Genomic DNA, 23343 nt, shown 5'->3' on the forward strand with positions numbered 1-23343 from the left:
TGCACAGTAACGTTAAATGCACGTTCTGTAATTGCTTAGTATATCGTTCCTTAAATTGACGGTATATTCCACACCACCACTCCACGCATCACGATACACCGCACCCACGGCACAAACGTGGTCAGGAGATGGCAGTACAGCGACGCATTTCTCGATCCATCTGTGCGGAGCCATGAGTTGTATCCCCTCGAATGCGAGGATGTTTGCATGTACAGCAACATCACTGGGTTCCTCCCACATGAAGCCAGACACTCATTTGTGGAATTGGCCAAACATCCAAATGTAGCCTGTACGTAATCCTCCTTGACAAAAAAATTGTGTTGACACCAAGTGAGAGATTCCTATTCAGCACATCCCATTCCCTCCACCACATCTGAACCTTCTAGAGTGGAGCCCAGATCATAACTATACTAACCGATCAGACCGAAGCAGTACCTCGAGCACTAATCACACTTGCCAACCAGAATATGATGTTTGCTAAACTAGGCAATCAAACCCCAACGCTAGCAAAATACTCGAACTAGCTCTCGCTTGAGGAGCGTTTAATCTCAACAGTATCTCTCTCTCCTCTGGTTTTAAATTATTTCAATGAATTAAAAAGTATCTACATCATTAGACCTCCTTTGCCAGTACCAAAAGAAAGCCGTCCCTTGGTGTGGACCAATCAGTTTCAAGGACAATGCATATATTATCATAGTATGTTTTTTGTTGCATTTTGACTGCAGGTATTGTGGTTAATGCAGACATGCATCCTTGTAAAAAGGTTTGTTTTTTTTTGCCAGAAAAAGGGGGAAAAACCCTATTATTATTGAATTAAAAAGTGTTTTGCGTGTGTTTATCGCCACCTGCAGTCTCAGTCACAAGCCTGACACAACCAACCATCACCAGTATCTCGAACGGTGTGCGGGTTGGTCATGCTTGTGACGAATAATAGTTTCATTAAATTTGTGTGCAATTTTTTTTACTTCTCATGCTCATTGACTAAACGAGATGGAACAGATGAAGCAATGCATTTTGGGTAATAACATACTATTTTGTCATTTTACCCAGACATGTTTGTGGCACTTGATTTAGCTTTTGCAATTTCAGTTTTGATGCATTCACCAGTTCTTTTAATATGCAAAAACATGTTTCAGAGCGACTGATTTTATACCATCCAAGTAAAATAAAACCAAGATTTTTTTCTATCTCAACACAATGAAAATTATTACCCACTTCAAAGAGACACTGCAACTTTACCCTTAAAATATTTTTTTCTGGTCAGTAATAACACTGAAAGTTTTTTTTCTGTTATTTAAAAATATATAGCAATAGATGAATAAAGGCTGTTGAGTGGATAAGCATATGGCTTTCCCCCTGCTACTAATGTGCAATGTGTCAGAATATTATGATCATTTTACAAAAAACAAATGAGTTTCTGCTTACATTATTGACTTTTTAAGGGTTTGTCTGTCACTAAATATACACTAATTGGTAAATGTTTATATGCCAGCTTGACTAGATATTCATCAATTTCGATAAAAATCTTAACATTTAATTTCTAAATGTAGTCTCCAACTATGATTCACTCAATCTCCGACCTCTTTGTCTCTCTGTGATAAAGGGCCATTGCCCTGATTTTTTTTTATCGATGTATGTTTCCTCTAAGGGAAGTGCTGTAAGCTAACGTGCTGAGTTTTGATATTTGAACGGGATCTATCAAATTATGCCATGAGAATGTGGAATTAATACCACTGGCTCAGGATCGCCAAAAGACATGAGCTCCACGTCGGTGCTTGCTTAAGCAGGGATACATTTGACTGTGAATTAGAAAATAAGAGGTCTGCGCACAGAATGACGACTTTATCATTACAGGAGAATCCTCACCGTATTACTTTATTCGTAAAAAAAAGACAATTATTTCATTTAAGACAATAAACAAATGTGACTCAACAGTAAACAACAATACAACGGCTTACCGACTACTGTAGTTATGTTCCTTTTATATTGTTTAGCACGGATTTAGTTTGACAATTTAAATACAAACTGTATTTGCAAGCTAGGTTTACATGACGTTGCTATCAAAATATTCAAGTACAGTATACATATTGAACAGCAAACTTAACATCAATGTATCAAACACATTACATAGAAGCCTAACAACACAATTGTACTAAGACCAAACAAAACTAAAACAATACATTATTGTCCTCCTTCCAAAGTCTTACTAAAATTAAGTGCAAGCCACAAGGAGAAAAAAAACCCCCATCTAAATCATATTTTCACTCATTGTCATGGCATCGATTTTTGTAACAAACACTGCAAGTGGCCATTAGATAGCAATTACTGTGCACGAGTTAGAATTTGTAAGTTGTGCAAGGGCTGTGATGCCTAGAAATTTCCACATCCTACCACATGGCCCTCGTCAGCAAAGCCACATTTAGATATGAATCATTATTAGCCATTATCTATTCACTGCTGGATGAAGGCCTTCCAAAGTCGTCACCACCTTTTGCTTACCTTTCCTATACTTTGCACTCCTATCGTGTTTGTGTAGTTTGTTTTTGTAATGTTCTGACTCGCCCCTACTGGACGTCTGTGAAAAAGATCTTCATAGCTCATCGGATTCCTCCAGTTTAAATTCATATTATGATTCTCGTGGTATTGTGATGCAACGATCTATCTAGCTCCTGCACACAAGCTGATTTGATTGCTTCTAGATTTGAAGCTTTCGTGACTGCAAGGATTCATACTCTTTGGTTTTTTCGGTAAAGTCACGTAGGTTTTAGTTTTACCGACGTGACTTTACCGAAAAAACCAAAGAGTGTGATTTGATTGCTGTCTCTGCGCTGAATATCCTCTCGTGTTCATTCTCTCCTTTGGTTATATGAATGTGTCGTCCAATTTAATGTGTGTTATAATGTTCAAAATGAGTACATGTGCGAGGGCAACTGATGGCCTCAAAGAAAAAAAGGTAATGTTATTTCTTCATGTGACATTTAATTACTGAATTATCTCAGAATCTAGCCACCCAGCCGTATCAGACTACTTTGAGATGAGCAGCACAGCGCGTCTGCACAGAGAAATGCACGTGTGCACATGTACATTACAATCATCAATGAGAAAAACAATGTGCACTATAGTGGCACTTAACATTTAATACATATCGCATCGGGGCAATGATCTACCCACTGCAACGGGCTGACAATTTAAAAATGTTTTTGATCTTACAAAATTAAACTATCAGTCGATGACGACCGTTTGTGTTATGGTCGAAACGTCGTGAGAATTTTTATTGTTTTATATATTTTTTATTATTTTATTGTTTCCCTTCAACGTGACTTTACCGAAAGAGCTAAGAATATGAATTACTGCAGTCACGAAAGCTTTAAATCAAAATTTATCAGTCGAGAGTTTCAGCATAATGGCATATTGTGTTAGTTTGTGGGGCAGTGTAGAACATTCGCGTTTGTTGACTCAGTTTAATTGATCTATTTTCATTGCCACCAGCGTGCGCGAAGCAAGGCAGTAGGTTGCTTTCTAAGGTCTCACATTGTCGCACCTCCGATTAGCACGGTTGGCTACGTATGGTGCGAAAGACGTTCAACATACATACAAAGATACATACATAGTCAAACTAAGGATGTCAGATGAAGATTGCCACCAACTCCAGCAACAGCAATGTGCTTCCCCCCGAGAGCAGTATCCAGTGCCTGCACAGCCTTTCCTATTGGCACATTGCCCAGCACCTGTCACACACACACAGAGCCATCGACACACACAGCACAGCAAGGCAAGTGGGCCAGTCAGAATTACGTACAGGCTGTGAAAGTTTTCAACCTGGACTGCAACACTTGAGCCACCTGGATCACCATCTTAGATTAAATGCAGAGATTGGGTCCTCCAAGTTAAATGGTGATGTAAACACCCAAACAACCAAACTCTCATATATTGTGATGATTCCCAAATAGCACGTGATAAAACTGGATGATTAATACCATGTAACGATTTGGTTGATTTTAAATGCATAGAATCCTGTGGTCAATGTTTGTAAATCTACCTCTCTTACGGTGGGATATACAGGTTTAAGGACTTGCATATATTTAGCACTTCAAAATAGCATATCAAGCACTTTTCAATGCAAACTAAAAATTACAAAACACCAAGGCAAAAAAAGGAATGTTTGTGACTTTTTCATATTATTTGCAAACATCATAAATAATCAATTCTTTCATGCACGATTCAAGGCACATACCGAGACCACAAACATGTATCGTAATCGATTGTTACGTGTTTACATTTTATCACGCAAATATTGCAAAAAATACTATGTGGCTGCATATCCATAAACCTTACAGTACACAACACCACCACATGCAGTAATGCGACGCTTGGTTTAAGCGCCACTTGCAAAGACATTAACCCTTTGCGGTTCTGCAAGTTGTAGGGTGGGTCCCAATCACTGCTAAATCTCGGAACGTGCAAGTGGTTCAGCATTCATTTTATTTAGAGAGGCGTAGGGGCCGTTGTTTTTGAAGGCATTGTACTCACCGCAGAGAACCGTAGCGACATGACCGCACTCTATGATAGCTGGCACCAAACTGTACCACATGCCCTCCCACATGGCCTTGTGGGAGCCTCGGAACCAATAAAGTTATTTGATTAGTTTTTTCTTCCAGTTCCGTACGTCATCGGAACGGGAAAGGATTAACTGTGGTTTGTTTCACCTGGTCAGTCTTGTAGTTGATGACATGAGCAGTGTTCGTGCCACTGCCACCAGCGATGACAATGTCGCGGCTGCAGAACTGGGCGGCGTACAAGAACTCGCCCTGCTGCGGCTCGCTCGGGATGGGGATCTGCTTCTCCTGCTTGCAGCTGCCAAAGTCCCACAGCTGCAGCGAATTCTGGGCCACCCATGACGCAGTCAAAACCTTGTTGCCCTGGCAAATGTTAGGCAAAAATGTTATGGTTTACTGTCTCTGACTTGTCACTTTTAACAAACAGCATCATTGTGGTAATAGCGAATAATGTCTCGTCACGTGTATTTGTGACTTATTCTTTTAAGACACGAGTGAAATTAGGAATTTCAAATTTATTGTATTATATGAAAAATAAGAATATGTTTTACCCTTTCTGTTAAGATGTTCAAACACCGAATAGATACCATTTGCAAGGAATGAGGTCTGCATTAACCACATGTACTTGTGGTGAACATGCAAACAAACACCAGTGTCATACCAGAGAACATCAAAAGGCAAACAGTACAGAGACAATTCACATATCAGGGCATTTATAGTTCGGTGTGAGCAGCTATTTCTGATATATGACACTGGTGAGACTGGCCATAAAGAAGGTTATCTCTGGTGTAGGCCAATCAGTTTCAAAGACAATGTAAGTATATTATCAGAGCATGTTTGTTTGCATGTTCACCACAAGCATTTGTGGTAAATGCAGACTTCGTCGTGATTTTTGTTATTTTATTTTTTACCTACGTGACTTTACCGAATAGAACCAAAGAGTATAAATGCAGACTTGTTTCCTTGCAAAAGGTACCTATTTGATGATTTAACATCTCAACACCTGTTTTATTGCCAGAGAGGGTAAAATCTATTCTTATTTGTCATACTTTGATGCTGGCAAAAAGGTCCCATGTAAAAAGAATGATCTGTAAAAACTTACTTTGATGTCGATGCCTGGGCCACATATGTGTGGACCGATGATAAGCTTCCGAGCAGAGCTCGTTATCCTCTTGTCCCAGATCTGAGAAAGGAATGTGAGTGCTTACTGCTCTGTTTAAGTTTGAAGAGAGTAATATTCCACTCGGTGAAAGCTAATTATGAAAACAGGTACTTTGAAGGTTTCATTGCGTGAAGTTATCTCTCTTGCCATAACATTGATCTACGTGAAATTGCAGTTAAACAATGTGTACTATGCATTTTACAATTTCAGTAAGATTTCAGATAAAAAATCTCAGATTTTTTTTTTACTCATTATACACTTTTAAAACTATTTTGTGTTACCTTAATTCCCTCTTGTTGCAGTGGCAAGTTATACCTTAACCGGTCATGGGCCAGCCCCATGCTCCAATCCACACTGATCAATATGATGATGTACAATCAAACAACACCCATGGCCGAAAGGTGTGGGGAGGCCTTCATCCAGCAGTGGATTAATAATAAATGGAAATCACTATTATTTTATTATTACCGTACCAAGAAAACGATGTATGTAGATGTAGGCTTAAGCAGGAGGTTCATTCATGTGATCAGAGACTACAGTCCAGACTGAGAGCACTAACCTTCAGAGAGTTGTCCCATCCTCCTGTGACGAAGTAGTGCAATTCTTCAGGATGAAACTTGAGTGCAAATATCCTACGGGAATGCCCACTGGTCAGGCTGATGTCTTCACAGGAAATATCAGGTGCTTCGTACATATGGACCATCTAGCCAGAGAAATGAGAGATCACAAACATACACACACGTCAAGTATGAAGATGGATTTGTAAGGTTTGTTTTTACTTTAAAAATTCTGAGTAGGTTAGCTCTTGTTATTTAACAATGACCCCAGTGGTGTCTTTGGCACCATCCAGCAACTACTGATCGCTGCAATGAATCATGAATGGCACGCAATCTCCACTCTATTTGCCTTGCCCAAATATTCACCGTTGTACCCGCTCGTATTTGATCAATCCTGTATTTTATATGTTTTATTTGCACTGGCTGTGGTTGCTCAGCTGTTCTGTGCAAGTCAGGTGATGCTATCTCAAAAAAACACAAACTTGCATTTGGAAAAGGGGATTTTTGTTATTGAAACATTCACACATTTTGCAGTGGTTTTTCATATTGTTTAAGGATCCCCTCTCGTTTTGTTTTCTTATTTCTTGTGGTACTGACCACTGCAACATTACCTGATTTGTTTGACTGTCGTAGACGCGGATGTTCTTATCCTTTCCGCAGGTGGCGTAAACGCTTCCATCCAGACAGAAATCAAGTCCATTGATTTCATTTCCTTCCTCTGCAGAAAGAGCACATGGTCAGCGCAGCCTAGCATAGATCCCCCTTCACAAAGTGGCATCATGTCCTATAGAAGGAGGAACGGAACGCTGCAAAGTTAAATCATTAACAGTGAGGATAATGGCCCAACGTGTAATGTGTTCATCATGAATTCTGTAAAGTTCCACACAGAGATATGCAAAATGAAGTATTACAGAAGTCAAGGAGGGTTCTAAGAGGGGTGGGGGAGGGGGGTTAGTGTGGCAAAATGAAATGGGAGGGGGGCAAGTGATTATTTTTACCCCCCAATCCCCAGGTCACTATTCCAAATGAGACTATCTTAGTCGCTTGGGTTCTATCATGATTAAATAAAATAAGCTGAACTGAAAACTGGAATGCCTGAAATGTTTTGACAGCAATTTTATCATTGACCATGTTTGAGATTTTTCATGCATGTAAAATTTCGAGTAAATAAATCATATTTACTGATGTATATTTTATTTTAGATGAATGTATTATGAATTTATGAAATCTGAGTTTAAAATGCAATAATTTTTATTTCAGAAATGAGTGGTCTTTGAAAAAATATGCTGTCTCCGAACTATTTAGCTGGGCGCAGCACTACTTACAGTTCATAAAGACTGCCACACTCTATAAACAGCAATCCAAAGTTCGACAAAAAGCCTGCTCAAAATGAAATACTTGTACACCAGTGGTAAAATTGACAGTATATGTACTGCATATATATAAAAAATGTGAACATTACTTGCTGAAATATAACTCAATCTTTTCACCAAACGCCAACAAGCCCTCCAAAAAGTAACTGGGCCATCTGCTCAATGGGAGCCACGATTGTGTTCACCCTCATTAATAACCTTCACATAAGGCTGCACGCTGTGAAAGAAGACCTTCAGCGATGAACAGATGACTGATGTGATATTCTATCACAATGTAAACATCAGTGTATGGGCACTGCTTCTGGAACAAAACTGAGATGTACTTGTTACATGAAGTTTCATGTAAAGCAGCCAACATAGTCCATATCATACCACAAAGTTGAAAGCTGACTTTAATTTTATGGGACTGATAAAGCTTAAGTCACACCACCCGATTACCACTCTCATTATATATCAACCTATCCAATCTACTCATGAGACGCAAATTAGTGCGTTTGAACAGAAATTAAGTGCATTAATGTGTTCCCACTAACACATAGTGGTTAGCCCGCTAAGCTATGAACCCAGAGACCTGAGTTTGATTCCCAGCCACAGCAAATATCACTGACGTGTGATGATATCAGAACGGGTCGTAGGACCTATATCCCTTTCACCAACCCGCACTGACCACTATGGTCAAATAACCCTCATGGTCAAATAACCCTCATGGTCAAATAACCCCAAATCAACATGGCATGGGGGGACGGGTGCCTTCATTCAGCAGTCGATGACAGAGGTACTATATGGATATGAATCACTGTTTCTATTCTAATTTTAATTGTAACATATTAATGTGTAATTTTACTTCTCACACAGGTGGACACAACCGTACAAGGTGCCTGCGTGAAGCCGCTGCTTACCAGTGAACGACAGGATACACTCGCTCGTCTCGCTATTGTAAACGTTGACGCTGCCGTCAGCGGACGCGGCCACCAAGAGGTCCATGTTCTTGGGGTGGAAGGCCATGCAGGTGACTGCCTGTCGCTTTGGGTGGCCAAGGCACAGGTCTGCCTGTGGGGTTCCTTCCGGCACCCTCAATACCTAAATAATAAAAACACCATTGCGAAGAATGGCAGTGTGTTCTACACGGAGGGTGATGACGAACCCCAATCAAAGAACAATGGTGCAGAGACTGTAATTAAAATGTGTCTCCAACCGCAGTAAATATTTACAGAGCATGCACATCCATGGACGTGTAGCTTTTATGGGGGAAGGCTTCTCAGGAAATTAATGTTGGGATCATTTGCTCGAATTAATTCAATTGCGGGATTGTGAGAGACGGTGACAGCTTGGGGGATGTCTCACATTCAGCGGTGGATTGATCAGGGCTGACATTGTGCTGGGGGAGCAGGTTACCTGCACAGCCCCATTGCCAAAGCCGACGGCCAGCTTGCGCACGCTGTGGGAGAACTGCAGGCTGTAGATGCCATAGCTGTCCCGGTGCAGGGGCACATGCTGGGGATGCTGCAAGCTCTGCTCCGGCTTCATCAGCTCCAGCTTCTCATTGAGCTCCCGCGCTGTGTTCACCGCCTCCTCGAGCCGTCGCCGAGCCATGCTGCACTCATGCACGAGGGGAACCGCAATCGTTTCAAAGGTAACTTAATTTAATGTCATCAAATTGTGGTTGACAGTGTACAGCCCTTTTGTCAATCCACTGCTGAAGGCCACTCGATGCCATGTCCAGGGTCTTGGGGGTTGTTCGGCAATACTTCACCACACTGCTCAGTGTGGGTTGGTAAAGGGTGGGGAATCTAGGACCTGTTCATGTGGCCCGGATGAAAATCAGATCACCGGGTTCATTTCGTAGGTCTGCTAACCACTGTGCCACTGCTCTTCCAGGCAAAATTTTAGTTTTATGATCACAGTAACAGGTTTTTATTGGGGGGGAAGTGGTGGTTATCACAGTGCGATCTGAACGCAGTGACCTGATCTCAATTGATGGCTCTGGCTAACATCAGTGGCGAGCGATATCTGAACGGGGCCTGGGTGTCTCCTTCTCACCAACCAGCACTCACCAGCATTGTGAAGTTTGGTCAAATGCACATTGACAAGAGCTTTGGGAGCCCCGAGACAATGACTTTTATGTATTCACACGTATATAAGCGTGAGCTTGCTCTTACTATTGGCTACAGTCATTGTGTTCAGAGCTATAAACATAATTCATTCCCTCTCCTCACCAATGTAATCTCACATGAAAAATCAATGTACAGGTATAGTAATAGGTTTTTACCCTTTTATCTGGCACAAAAACTGACACCTTTATACAAGGGATCATGTTTGCAATAACCACAAGTAGTCAAAATGCAAACAAAAAAGACAACTCTGATAATATGCACTGTCCTTGAATTTGATTGGTCCACACCCGAGACGGCTTTTCTTAGAGCCTAGTCTCCACTGGTGTTGGACCAGAAGACGCCAAAAGGCGTACAACTCAAAAAGCAGAGCACCATCAGAGTATTGAGAGCTCGGGGTAAGCACTTACATGTAAGTATTGAGAGCTCGGGGTAAGCACTTACTCAATACTCTGATGGTGCGCTGTTTTTGAGTTGTACGCCTTTTGGCGTCTTCTGGTCCAACACCAGTGGAGACTGGGCTCTAAGAAAAGCCGTCTCGGGTGTGGACCAATCAAATTCAAGGACAGTGCATATTATTATCAGAGTTGTCTCTTTTGTTTGCATTTTGACTACTTGTGGTTATTGCAAACATGATCCCTTGTATAAAGGTGTCAGTTTTTGTGCCAGATAAAATGGTAAAAACCTATTACTATATCTTGTTACTGGCAAAGGAGGTCTCATAATGTACAGGTACTTATAACTACGTAAGAATGACACATTACGATGGGCGAATTACTGTATTAATACTTGTTATTCTATACGCACGTTTCTGCGTTTAATGCTGACAGAGTGCATTACACTTAAAGAGTTTTACAGTGGTGTTAAATTACTGTGAAATAATACCTTGATTACCAGGTAAGAGCTGGAAAATGAGACCAGAAGTTTCTTTTTTTGAAGGAGACCTGGGTGAAAATGAATATGATTAACATAAAACTGTATATTCTTGGGTCTTTCGGTGAAGTAACGTAGATATGGCCAAATAAAATAATCAAACATTACAGAAAACTACGACGTTTCGATCGCAAGCGGTCGTCTTATTTCCTTTGAACATATCTACGTGACTTTACCGAAAGACCCAGCATGAAACGGATTCTCGGGGAAACAATTATAACACACCATTAAGGATAGCAGCAGCAACCAGTTATCATGATGTGAATTCAAATGCAGAGTTACAAACGTCGCAGCAGCAAACATTATGACAGCAAAAGGTTATGGAGTGCGACAAAATGAAAACTCGGAAATGCACATAATGAAAAACAAATATAACAGCAACAGGTCCTAAAGTGCAAACACCTTTAAAACGTATGGTATGTGTTCGTTTTAGTTTATGCGACGCTAATTAAATGTCAATATGAATCGTATAGTATGACGACCATAACACGTTTATGATTCTCATCTATTGTGAAGTGGATGCTAGCAACTTCCTGTGAATTCACGCACAGAAGCCGGAAATTTTGTATGCCAGCCTCGCGGGGCCAATTTAGCAGATTTGCAAACCGAAATGACAAAGTTGACAAATGTTTGTCTCGTCCCAACACACACACACGACCTCTCAAAGAAGCGAAGGCCACGTCTCACAGAACCTGAAACATCACGGATGTGATCTTGTCCGACTCTCGCTCCACACACTGGGGGCATCTTACAGAAGCTGAATGTACCAACCACCCCCCACCCCCCCACAAGATGCTCCTAAGCACTCGAAACGAAACGTCGTCGGTCATCACGCTGAACAACAACAGCACGCAGTGGTACTCGAAATAAATAAAAACACACAACAACCGAGAGCAGAACCAAAAACCGCGACAACCTTCACGCTGTTACCACCCAGGGACAACTTTGTTGAGAGTCAATGAGCAATGGGGATGAGATCCCTACTCGGGCACCATCACCTGGGCCGCCGGGGCAGCCAGGTGTGGTGATGTCCAGGGGCTATGTGGTTTGGCGTCGATTCCCACTGGGTTACAGTGAATTCTCCCCTGTTTCCTGCATATGTGTCTCCCTGTGCGTCTGTGTCTATAGTGATATGTCTGTATGTATGTGTCTGTGAGTTTCTTTGAGTCTGTGTGTATACGAGTCCCGATGTGTTTGAGTCTCTATGTCTTAGTATCGATGTCTCTGATTACGTCTCTGAGTCTCGATGTCCGTGTGTCTTTTATGTCTCTCTGCGAGTCTCAACGGGTCTTTGTGACTCTATGTCTGTCTGTTTGCGTCTGTCTCAGTCTTTGTGTCTCTGTGTGTGTGTCCCTACGAGTCTCTGTCTCTTGAGTGTCTGCGTCTTGGGTGTCTGTCTCTTGAGTGCGTCTTGGGTGTGTCTTGACTGTCTGCGTCTTGGGTGTCTGCGCCTTGAGTGTCTGTCTCTTGAGTGTGTCTTGAGTGTCTGTCTCTTGAGTGTGTCTTGAGTGTCTGTCTCTTGAGTGTGTCTTGAGTGTCTGTCTCTTGAGTGTGTCTTGAGTGTCTGCGTCTTGAGTGTGTCTGCGTCTGGACGTCTCACCGAGTCGGCCTCTCTCTCCCTGCGGCGTCTCCGGGGGCGCGTGGCGCCGTTGCCGTGGCGACGGCCTCGGGCGAGGTCACGTGGCCGCAGCCCTGCACACCGCCACCACTACCACGGCCACAACCACGGCCACCACTACCACCAGGGCCACCACTACCACCACCACCGCCTCCACCACCACGGCCACCACCAGGGCCACCACTACCACCACGGCCACCACCGCCACCACCACCACCACCACCAGGGCCACCACTACAACCACGGCCACCACTACCACCAGGGCCACCACGGCCACCACCACCAGGGCCACCACTACCAAGTAGACCCCACCGACTCGTTGGGACTAAACACCCCCGACTACCCCACTGAATAAACACCAAAACAATCTCCTGCGCTCCTTCGACGGAGGAATCGCATAATTCCAGGAACTCTCCCTCCCGAAGCCCTCTCCGTGGACAGCAGACGTCCACGGTGGCGCTCTGCTCCTTATTTCGTACGGCTTTGTGAAATAAGCAACAGCGGCATTTCGTTTGGTTTTTCTTCCACCGAGCGTTATTGCGCGCGAATCGACACACAGCAAGTGCGTAACTGCGCCGTGGTGGTCTCACGCACGGGAGATGCGAGAGAGCATCTCTCGTGGAGTTGATACTTCATCTCCGTATCTATCGGCCGTGATCAAATCGACTGCTGGATGAAGGCCTCCTCCAAAAAGCTCCATTATTATACTGGTAGGAACGAAGTTGTAAACTGAGTGTACCAGCCTTCAATAGATTGTGTCCGTCCGTCCGTCCCCTTTCAATACTTTAACGAAGTGAAATCTCGTGCTGTTGGGTGTAAAATCAGCAATAGACAGCGCAGAGACTTGTCCTACCAGCCCACCCTGCAGGGACCTGATTATTATTATTGACCATGGGCCATTATAAAGTTCCACGCGATAAGCCACTTTGTTCAGCTGTCATTTGTGGCCAGGTGGCTTCTGAAACAATAAGTTGAATTCCTTAGTGGGTTTGGTTAACATAAAACAAAATTGTTTCGCTTTATTAGTGTATATTTTTGAAAGTGATTTATTTACCTTTCCTATACGTTGCACTCCGATCGTGATATTGTTTTGTTTGTTGTTGTGACGTTCTGACACGCCCTTACTGGACATCTGTGAAAAAGAGCTTTACAGCTCATCGGATTCCTCCGGTATAAATACTGCACATATAGTGATTCTGATCTTTGACAGCAGTGACACAAGCCTCAAATGGCTTTTATTTACCCACCTGCGTATGTTCTACTAAGCCAAGGGGCCGTCCATAAATGACGTCACGCGATTTTTGACGATTTTTGACCCCCCCCCTCGTCATACGGCGTCACAAAAAATCAGACCCCCCCCTTCAAATATGACGTCACAAAGCTCTGCCCCCCCCCCAAACCATATTTCCATTTTAAAAATACAACATGCTTAAAATCGCTTTAAAAACTATTGTCATTGTGGTGCGTATTTAATGTGGCGCTGCACTCTGTTGTAGGAGTGTTGTTATAACAATTAGTGTTGTTATAACAATTCTATATTTAGTTAAAGTTGCGCATTTTGATGTGACGTCACATTTCTCAACACCCCCCCCCCCTCGTCTGACCCCGCCCCCCCTAGGTGCGTGACGTCATTTATGGACGGCCCCCCACGTGTTTACTATTTTCTATCACGCAATTGAGTTTCAATCACAGCACCTCGACCGTACGTGAGATTTGACAAGCGTTAAACATCGGCACCATTTGTTTTTAAAAGTCATTAACATTGGAGTCGGTGATGTGGCCCTGCTCCAGTGCGTGGCGCCTTCGACACTTGCCGCAGAGGTTCGCGGTTCAGAACCAGCGGCCGCCCTGGTCAATACTGCTATAATACTACAAGCCGCATGCTTCGCTGTGGACGTCAACAGATGCCCTCCCGCCATTAGCAAGGGGAGGCCCATCGTGTGCAGGCGTTACAATTTTACAAAATTAGAAGGGGAAAAAAATTACACCGCAAAATTGACTGAATTGGGATTAGACGTAGCAACAATCATCGTCCTCACCCCCACCCCTCCAACCTCCCTCCCTACGAGCAGATTAAATGGTGACTCTTGCAAATCCGACGGATCCAGGTCCCCTGAGTTCTCACCTGGGCTAAACAAAATAAACTCGGCTCGGCTCGTCTTGGATGAGAAACTGAATCCCATAGCAACCACTGTACGAGGGTGGAGGAGGGGGGGACCCCACAGCAATTGAATCGATTCCAGATAATCTACGCAACTCACCTACCGCCGTGTGCACTTTAAAGCGGAATCGACCGCGGGGAGCAAATCTGCGCGGTCGATTCCCACCGGTGTACGGCTCTAACACGCGAAGCAGGGGGAATCGAATCGATTAGAATTCGTTATAAAAAATCTATTTCACTTTTCCGCGCGGGTCACGTGGCGAAGGAAGGGGGCTGGCTGCTGGCTGCTGCTGCCGCCGCCGTCACTTGAGGCGCTGTTATATATTTTTTATTCTTTCACAATATTAATCACGTTTCATTTATCTCGCGTGTTACTCTACGCCTCGGCTCAACCCGCCGGCTCCGCAGTCGCCTCGCGCCAGCGGAGAAGCACCTCCCTCCCACCTCTTGTCGGCGGAACGCAGCGAGGTGAAAGTGGTGAGAGTCCCCGCACTGTACGCCGACGCCACACTCGCGCGCCCTCCTGCCTCGGTGCCGCGAGTGGACGGACTCGCCCTGGCCATGCTACTGTGGAGTTTCCTTACACCCGCCCCCTCCCCCCACACATACTACCGGGTCGCAAGCAGGGTTGAGACGCCGTGGGTGCCGCGAGTGGACGGGCTCGCCCTGGCCATGCTACTGTGGAGTTTCCTTACACCCGCCCCCTCCCCCCACACATACTACCGGGTCGCAAGCAGGGTTGAGACGCCGTGGGTGCCGCGAGTGGACGGACTCGCCCTGGCCATGCTACTGTGGAGTTTCCTTACACCCGCCCCCTCCCCCCACACATACTACCGGGTCGCAAGCAGGGTTGAGACGCCGTGGGTGCCGCGAGTGGACGGGCTCGCCCTGGCCATGCTACTGTGGAGTTTCCTTACACCCGCCCCCTCCCCCCACACATACTACCGGGTCGCAAGCAGGGTTGAGACGCCGTGGGTGCCGCGAGTGGACGGACTCGCCCTGGCCATGCTACTGTGGAGTTTCCTTACACCCGCCCCCCCCCCCCACACACCAGCGGGTCGCAAGCGGGGTTGAGACGCCGCGCCTGCGTTGTTGTTTCGTGACGGGTGATGGTGGTGCAACGTAAAGCGCCGCTGTTAGTCGCTCTGCGGTAGTGCTCCGTGTGTGGATGGACTGAATACGGAGCTCTCACCACAGTACTATTTAGTTCCTCCGCGTTTGTCCGGGAAGCTCTGCTGCATAAGAACTAGTGCTAACACAAACCTGTGCATGAACGTATAACAAATACTTCATTGGCAAGCGTACACCCGTGCCGCACAGGGACTGCTGCCGCTGGGGGTCCCCTTGACCAAACTTATAGCAGGGCGTGGATATGGTTGAGGTGAGGTGTGATGCAAGGCACCTTTGAGTTTGCTGAGGAATGTAAGCGCCCTGTAAATGATTACAGTGCTTTGAATAGCGATTGATCCACATGGATGTACCGGCCTGGTCATGGGAATATGGAGTGTCCACCGTTGGCGTTTGAGCCGCCATAGGCGGTCGGGCTATTGCCGAAGCAGGTAGAATCTCGGACGTTATGTAACTGGTCACCCTGTGAACCTGCAGCATCGTTGATGTCCGGTAATGTGATATGCAGCGGCACACTGGCACTGCTTGTAGTGAGAGCGATTCTACATATCCGCTGTTAAAATGTTGGTGGTACTAATGAGATCTGATTCACCATTCTGTGTTGTCTCTTTTAGACCTTGTTGTCTCATCTGTACTGGTTTTCTTTTTTTTTATCTCCAAATCGAGTGAAGCACGTTTTTGTGTTATTCGCTCGTTCCGTCTCCATCGGAGGAATCCGATGAGCTATGAAGCTCTTTTTCACAGATGTCCAGTATGGGCGGGTCAGAAATTATGATTATCGCTAACTAAACGCTTCCGATGGCAAACGCATGGTTGAAAGCGTTATACGGTCTTTTGCAATGTCACCTGTAGAGCCCATGTGCACAATCTCGTGTATTGGTTTGTCCGGTTATATTTTTCAGCGTGTGATACATTCCACTGCTATCGATAACGTGTACAGGTAGTACATTAGTACTGATGAGGCGTAGTGTACTCTCCTTTATTACATATGAGACGTAGTGTAGTCTCTTGGCCAAATGCTGACGGGGCCTCATTGAGAGCTTCCTCTGGCTTACATGTGGTGCGGTGGTTAAATTCTCATCATGCGCTGGCCATGTTCGCTGCCTTTTCCCGATAGCGGACAGGACGAGTGTTGTAATCCGCAGGCATTGCAGAGGAGCACCGTACTTCTCCCTTGCTTGTGTGAGGCAAGGCAGTAACATAACTCGACAGTCGTCAAGGGAACAAAACTGAAACCTTTTTACAAGGATTCATGTCTGCATTAACCACAATACCTGCAGTGAAAATGCAAACAAAATACATACTATGATAATATATACATTTTTGATTTAAAGCTTTCGTGACTGCAGTAATTCATATTCTTAGTTCTTTCGGTAAAGTCACGTTTTTATTGTTATATATATATTTTATTATTTTGTTGTTTCCCTTCAACGTGATTTTACCGAAAGAACTAAGAATATGAATATATACATTGTCCTTCAAACTGATTGGTCCACACCAAGGGACGGCTTTCTTTTGAGCCTCGACCCAATTGGTGCTCGACCAGATGACGCCAAAAGACGCGTTTTGACGTCATCTGGTCGAGCACCAATTGGGTCGAGGCTCAAAAGAAAGCCGTCCCTTGGTGTGGACCAGTTTCAAGGACAATGCATCATATATTATCATAGTATGTTTTTTGTTTGCATTTTGACTGCAGGTATTGTGGTTAATGCAGACATGAATCCTCGTAAAAAAAGGTTTCAGTTTTGTTGCCAGAAAAAAGGGGAAAACCCCTATTATTACATTTTGGTACTGGCAAAAGAGGTCTAATGAAGTCGTCAAGGGTTTATAGGCAGTGCAAAGAGAGGATTCGGTAAAAAAAACGCATTAACATAAATCATGTTTACATTTATCATATCAAGGAATAAGACAACGTATTTTTTCTTAAAAGTCAGATTTGAAGATGGGCCTTCTGCCTGGCAGTGCAGATAGTCCAGGGGGAGCGAGTCTCAAGAAATGGAGGCAGTGGTTTGGCACGTGACGCATCAACAATCGTCGACGACAGCGGTGTTTAACATTCTCCGAGATTACGTTGTGATGGTGAGCGAGTGGGTAGAGGAGGTTGATAGAAGTACTGTAAAAACACACCTTTGTTGATGGACGAATAGCATCTGGAGGATAAGAGGGGTAGCATTGATTGTGACAAGGTAGTTGGAGACAATTCCCTCCTGGGGTCTTAAATACATTGAGGGCAAAAAGGCTTGCAACCCACAACTTGGCTGGGGTCCTGAGCGGAGTCTAAAAGCTGATTGAGCACTCTCTTTACCAATGACAATGGGACTGCTGCATGCGGTCATGATGCAGAGCCATTGCTCCCAGTCACCGTGTTGTATAGGCAATGCAAAAATTTTTTTCCAAAACAAGTCGATCAATGTACCTTGCTAGGTAGCTTGGTAAAGTAGGAGGCGGTCTGTTTCTTGTTTAAATCAATTATGAGCCAGGCATTTTGCAACAGATTTTAAAACATTTTTCAATGCAAGCACTCATACTAGGTGCTTGGTAAAATATGCAAAACGAGTGTAAAAACACTTGATAAACTGGTTTCAAAGTAAATCCGTGGTTTGTGAATTGGTGTCTTTGAAACGGCCGTCTTTGACGCCGCAGTTTGAGGAGTGGAAGCCGGCAAATCCACTTTGCGACATTTACTTCTTTCACCTGTCCACAGGTAAAGGGAAGACCTCCTCTGAGCCTCCATTGGGACTTTGGCCACTCGCAGTAGGCGAGATTGGTGCACAGTGTTGGGTTTGGTAAAAAGTTGTCTAGGTAAGACTTTTTTTTAGGGGTGGAGAGTTTCATGTTTTCTTTAAGTTAAGAATCCGTGTTATTCAATAAAGTGATGAAAAATTCCAGCGCTAATATTTGAACTGTCAAGAGTTTAAACCATCTCTATACTTAGGACCAGAAACCGTTAACTGCCAGGCATCGTTTCTTCCTTGGGCAGCCTTCATTGTGTGTAACACCATCCCGCTGCAAATTCTCAGCATTCAATTTTCACTGACTTTTAAGAGACTCTTCAAGGCCCCACCACCTCCTTTTCGCCCAGCTTTCGAGTGATGCCGAGTTTGGCTCCGGGCCTCGGGAGTCATGGTCATTTGCATCTGTGAAATATTGTGTGCGTTTATAAATTGCCTTGTTTATAACAATCTACTGCATTATAACTCTTCTTCTTAATGTCCACAGACATCCTTAATCCAGAATCTTGTACTACGAGTTGACCAGAAGATAGTGGGACAACAAATGGGTTGGTAAACCCATTGTAGTTTTTTTAGTGTTGTTCCCTGATATGCATGCATTTCCTCTGTGCACTCCGCATTTTCCTGTGTACAAAGCAGTCCCTACAATGAATGGCAGTGGACTCATGGAATAAGATCCTCCTGCCAGATCTGGGGTAATTGTAAAAGTAATTACAGCAGCATTGCTAGCTCAAATTACATTGTGACTGCATTTCATGGCAAAATGGCACAATCACAATTGTAATCGACCCCAGGCCTGCCGATTCCTGAAAAAAAATGGCTGAGGCTTTGTGTGAATGAATGACATGCATTTATACCATGTAAATTATTTAGTCTCACGTGCAACTGTAACAGCGGCAAGTGGTATGACAGCGGATAGCGGTTAACGCTGCGCTATAAACCTGGTGACCCGAGTTCGATTCCTGCTCACAGCCAACACTGGTGACGACTATCTGAACTAGGCCTGGGCCTCCCCTAGGTCTACTCAGCCTCAAATGGGTACCTTGTGCGGTGTGTAAACATCACCACTGGGGAGACAAAGACACCCCCACCCCCTTGTTTACCGTTTCGGCCTACATAGGCGCTCGCTGACAGCACTTGCTCCAACAGTCTGTTAAGGCTATAGGTGTACAGCAGCTCTGGTATCGGCGGTGGTGAACGTGACGCTGTTTTCCACTGACGCCCGTGCAGGTGCAGCTATGGTGCTGGTAGAGGGCATCGCGGACGAGGTGTTGGTGGTATGCACCGCGGCGCTCGGCTTTGCCACGCTCGCCGTCGTCTGGTTCTCCACGAGCATGGCCGACAGCTGGGGCCGCACGGGGCCTGCAGATGCTCAGGGACGGCCACCGCACACCGCACCGCACACCGCACCGCACACTGCACCGCAGCCAGCCAACCGCGGCGACGGCGACGGCGGCGGTGGCGCGAGCCCCGAACCAAGCCACGACGCTTCGGCCGCCGGTGGCAGCGGTAACACGGGGGAAGCAGTCGGTGATGCTAACAGCCAGCCGGACACGCATGGCAGCGGCTCGGTTGAAGGCAGTTCATCACCCTCGCACGTAGGAGACCATGGTTTGCCATCTCCATCGCAAGCGCAAAGCAGCAGTAGTCCCAGCCACTCACCGGTGTCGCGCAGGAGAGCCGAGGACCAGCGGAGCGGCGGTAGCAGCGGCAGTGCGGAATCGCTCGAAGAGGCTGTGAACAGCAGTAGTGCAGCTCCCGAAGGTGACAGACTAATCCAGATCCGGCTAAAGTTTTTGAATGAAACGGAGAGAATCGTCAGAGTCCGGCCTAGTGACACCATTGGACATTTTAAAAGGTATTTTTGTTCTACATGCTTTTAACTGCTATGCATCTGCCCTCTGGAACTCCCTCCACACCACCTCTGCCTTGTCCCCTCTCCCTGCTTTTACATCTATCCTTTGTCTTCAACTGTACCTTTGAATCCCCTTCATGGCTTCCTTTCTCTCTTTTCCTATCTATATCCCTCCCTTTACCTCCCATTCTTCCTTTATAATTCTGCACTCTGAGACAATTGTTATAATTATCGGTGCATTATAAATGTAAATTGTTTCGGGTTTGACAAGTAAATACACACGTTGTGCGATTTTACTGTACGCCGTGTATGGATGTTTAAAAAAAAAAGACCTAAAAATTCTGACGAGTTTTCATTTGTGCTGCGGTGCAAAACTTCAGCGCGGAGTTCCCCGGACAGGAGGAGCAGGTGCGGCTGATTTACCAGGGGCGCCTGCTGCACGACGACAGCCGGCCCCTCTCGTCGTACGGCCTTCACCACGGCTGCGTGCTGCACTGCCACATATCGCAGCGGCCCACGGCGCCTCCCTCCGCGGGCTGGAACGCCCGCATCAACGCCGCGCTCGCCGACCCCAACGCGGACGGCCTGAACTTGGGGGGGCTCATGCTGCCCCTGTTCCTGCTGATGCTCGTCGTGGTGTGGTACACGCGAATCGCCTACAAGCAGCTCTTCACCGCGCCTGCCACGGTCTCGCTGGTCGGGGTCACCGTCATCTTCAGCGTCATCGCCTTCAACACTTACAGACGATGAGCCCCAGAGCTCTGGGCCTTTGCAACGCTCGCGACGACGTCTTAAATGCTACACATTCGTTTTCTGTAGTGCCTGCCAGTGTTGAGACGCACGCGTACTGTGGGGCTTACGCAGCGGAGCTTAAATTCTCCGAAAAGACCCGACGCGGCCTGGCGTTGCGAGTCTTCGACGTCGCTCGCGCAGCGTCCTTTTGTGAGTGCGCGTTGTCGATGCCCCGCTGTGCCGGGTTACATCGTAACCTCGGAGGCTGCGCCATGTACCTTTGCGCACCAGAATTTAAGCACTGCTGATAACGGTACTTGTAACAAAGCATGCACTTTTCACAGCGCCCATTAATTATATTATCAAACATGTCAAAAGGCCATTTTTATATGACTATAAAGGGGGCGAATGCTTGAATAATGCTTATCGGGATGCAATGAGGCAGACCTTCTGTTTGAATAACTTTAAACAGTACATGCACACGTTTTCACCTAATTATACTATATTTACTGCTTCAAAATTATTTTAAATAGCGCTTAAGTTCATATTTTTTTATTATCAGTGTACTATAACAACGTGTATCCATGTTCAATGTGCACCCTAAGTCATTGGGGTGATGACATTTATCATGCGTAATCACTGGCGATTCCCATGGGCAGAGATAGGCTTCTCTTCGTAGGAGCGAGAACGTGAACTAGAGAAATTTAGCAAATTTCCATGCTTGCGAGTCGGCACCCGTGTGACTACTATGTATGACTCCTACTTGGAAAGCCAGCCAGCCAGCCGATGCAGAAACCAATGCAAGCAGGCACAAGGCCAGCAACTTAAGATGGCGTGCCTATTCGGGGGGCGGGGGACCCTTTGCATTTACAAGTGCCCTTTTTTTGTGTTTCTGCATGCAACTTGTGTTCATGACCACCTCGAGCAGCCGGCAGTCCATTATGTAAACAGTTGTGTGCAGGGATAAAGCCCCCTCACCTCCCCCGGGCTTTCTCTGTTCATCCCCTTTCCAATCCCCATCCACTCTCCTCCGTCGCCCATTCCCCCGGGAGGCCGAATGACTGGGCCAAGCAAGGATGTGTCTTCGTTATGCAGTGGTCTGGGTGAGGTAAAAGGTTATCGGGATGGAGTTCAAAGCAGTGTTTTAAAACTTCGTCTTTAACAATAAATTATGTAATTGGAGTTGAGTTATGTTTGAATAAAATATTTCTGTAATGAGCCTTTCCATTGTGTTAATACATGCTTTGGTTGTTGAGGCAGTGAAGTTGTGTGGCCATACTTTAATGACCACTAGCATTGTCACCTTATTAAGGTTGTCTGATCAGAGCGCCAGCTCTTGGCTTACCGAGCTACGCGTGATGTCACGAATCTACTAGCAGTCAAGGGAAAACCGCGGACCTCGTTTTGGCCACTTGATACTTGTCTATAAAATGATTTGACACCCAAGTAGTAAACAACTGTTGGATTACATTCAAATGTTTTCCAATGTTGCCTCATTAAGGTGACACTTGTTGCCATGCTAGCACTTTAGAATGTATTTTTATTGTTGTCGAGAGGAAAGCCATCTTATGCCTTAATTGATATGGGCAATTGTATATACATTGTTGCTGCCAGTGCATTTACTATAAGCAACTTTGTATGCCCATGGCAAGTAAAAAATGTTGAAAATTGAAAAATTGGGACCTTTTTGCCAGTATCAAAAGTATGAAAAAAATAATAGGTTTTACCCTTTCTAGCAATAAAACAGGTGTTAAGATGTTTAAACACCAAATAGAAACCTTTAGCAAGGAATCAAGTCTGCATTAACCACACAGTACTTGTGGTTAACATGCTCTGATAATGAATTGTCTACGAAACTCATTGGCCTACACCAGAGACGGCCTTCTTTAGCGTCTAAAGAAGGCTGGAGGCCAATCGGTTTCAAAGACGATGCATATATTATCAGAGCATGTTAGTTTGCATGCTCACAAGCACTGTGCTTAATGCAGACTTGATTTCTTGCAAAAGGATTATTTGGAGTTTGAACATCTTAACACGTTATTTCCAGAGGGTAAAACCTATTTTTATCTATGGCAAAAGATTGGTCTACAAAGCACACTATCGGGTCCATGTGACCTGGGATCTGATTGCAAGTTGCCATATCGGTTGCCCACTGTGGCAATCGGATTTTCCTAAATTAAGGCAACCATTTTTTAAAGTGTATATACATAAATCATATAGCAACTAATGCTGATGTGTTCTTAAAAATGCTCCTGGTGTATCATCTTTAACATGCAGCCATATCAGCTTCTTCACTGGGGGCCACCATTGAGGACTGATGGATGCATCGGGTGCTGGGGAAGACACTGGAGGAGCTGTGATGGAAATAGGTGTAGGGTACTCTGCATGCTGTATATTTGAATGTAGTGAGAAGCTACCGTAATGT

General features: G+C 45.0%; 2 protein-coding genes across 8 annotated transcripts; one reads left to right on the top strand and one right to left on the bottom strand.

Moving 5' to 3' along the window:
• Window positions 1-1856: 1856 nt before the first annotated feature.
• On the bottom strand, window positions 1857-14509 carry LOC116949622 (GATOR2 complex protein WDR24-like). Of its 6 annotated transcripts, XM_076072441.1 has the most exons (10): window positions 14436-14508; window positions 12293-12384; window positions 10654-10703; window positions 9044-9242; window positions 8548-8728; window positions 6887-6993; window positions 6278-6421; window positions 5659-5739; window positions 4707-4919; window positions 1857-3728 (listed from the first exon to the last, which is right to left on the bottom strand). In XM_076072441.1, exons 1-10 carry the CDS (start codon window positions 14491-14493, stop codon window positions 3612-3614), a joined length of 1242 nt encoding a protein of 413 aa, XP_075928556.1. In that variant the 5' UTR covers window positions 14494-14508; the 3' UTR covers window positions 1857-3611. The 6 variants fall into 6 exon arrangements, with proteins under 6 accessions (XP_075928556.1, XP_075928557.1, XP_032823018.2 ...); XM_076072442.1 differs by lacking the exon at window positions 12293-12384 and having other exon boundaries at window positions 10654-10663; XM_032967127.2 differs by lacking the exon at window positions 12293-12384 and having other exon boundaries at window positions 10645-10663; window positions 14436-14502.
• Window positions 14510-14707: 198 nt separating this feature from the next.
• TMUB2 (transmembrane and ubiquitin like domain containing 2) lies at window positions 14708-22136 on the top strand. Of its 2 annotated transcripts, none has more exons than XM_032967129.2 (3): window positions 14708-14948; window positions 19562-20189; window positions 20567-22136. In XM_032967129.2, exons 2-3 carry the CDS (start codon window positions 19570-19572, stop codon window positions 20934-20936), a joined length of 990 nt encoding a protein of 329 aa, XP_032823020.1. In that variant the 5' UTR covers window positions 14708-14948; window positions 19562-19569; the 3' UTR covers window positions 20937-22136. The 2 variants fall into 2 exon arrangements, with proteins under 2 accessions (XP_032823020.1, XP_032823021.1); XM_032967130.2 differs by having other exon boundaries at window positions 14708-14939.
• The last annotated feature ends 1207 nt before the right edge of the window (window positions 22137-23343 follow it).

This window comes from Petromyzon marinus, chromosome 37 (assembly GCF_048934315.1).
Source record: "Petromyzon marinus isolate PM22_M1 ecotype Great Lakes invasive population chromosome 37, UKy_Petmar_22M1.pri1.0, whole genome shotgun sequence".
NCBI classification, from domain to species: Eukaryota; Metazoa; Chordata; class Hyperoartia; order Petromyzontiformes; family Petromyzontidae; genus Petromyzon; species Petromyzon marinus.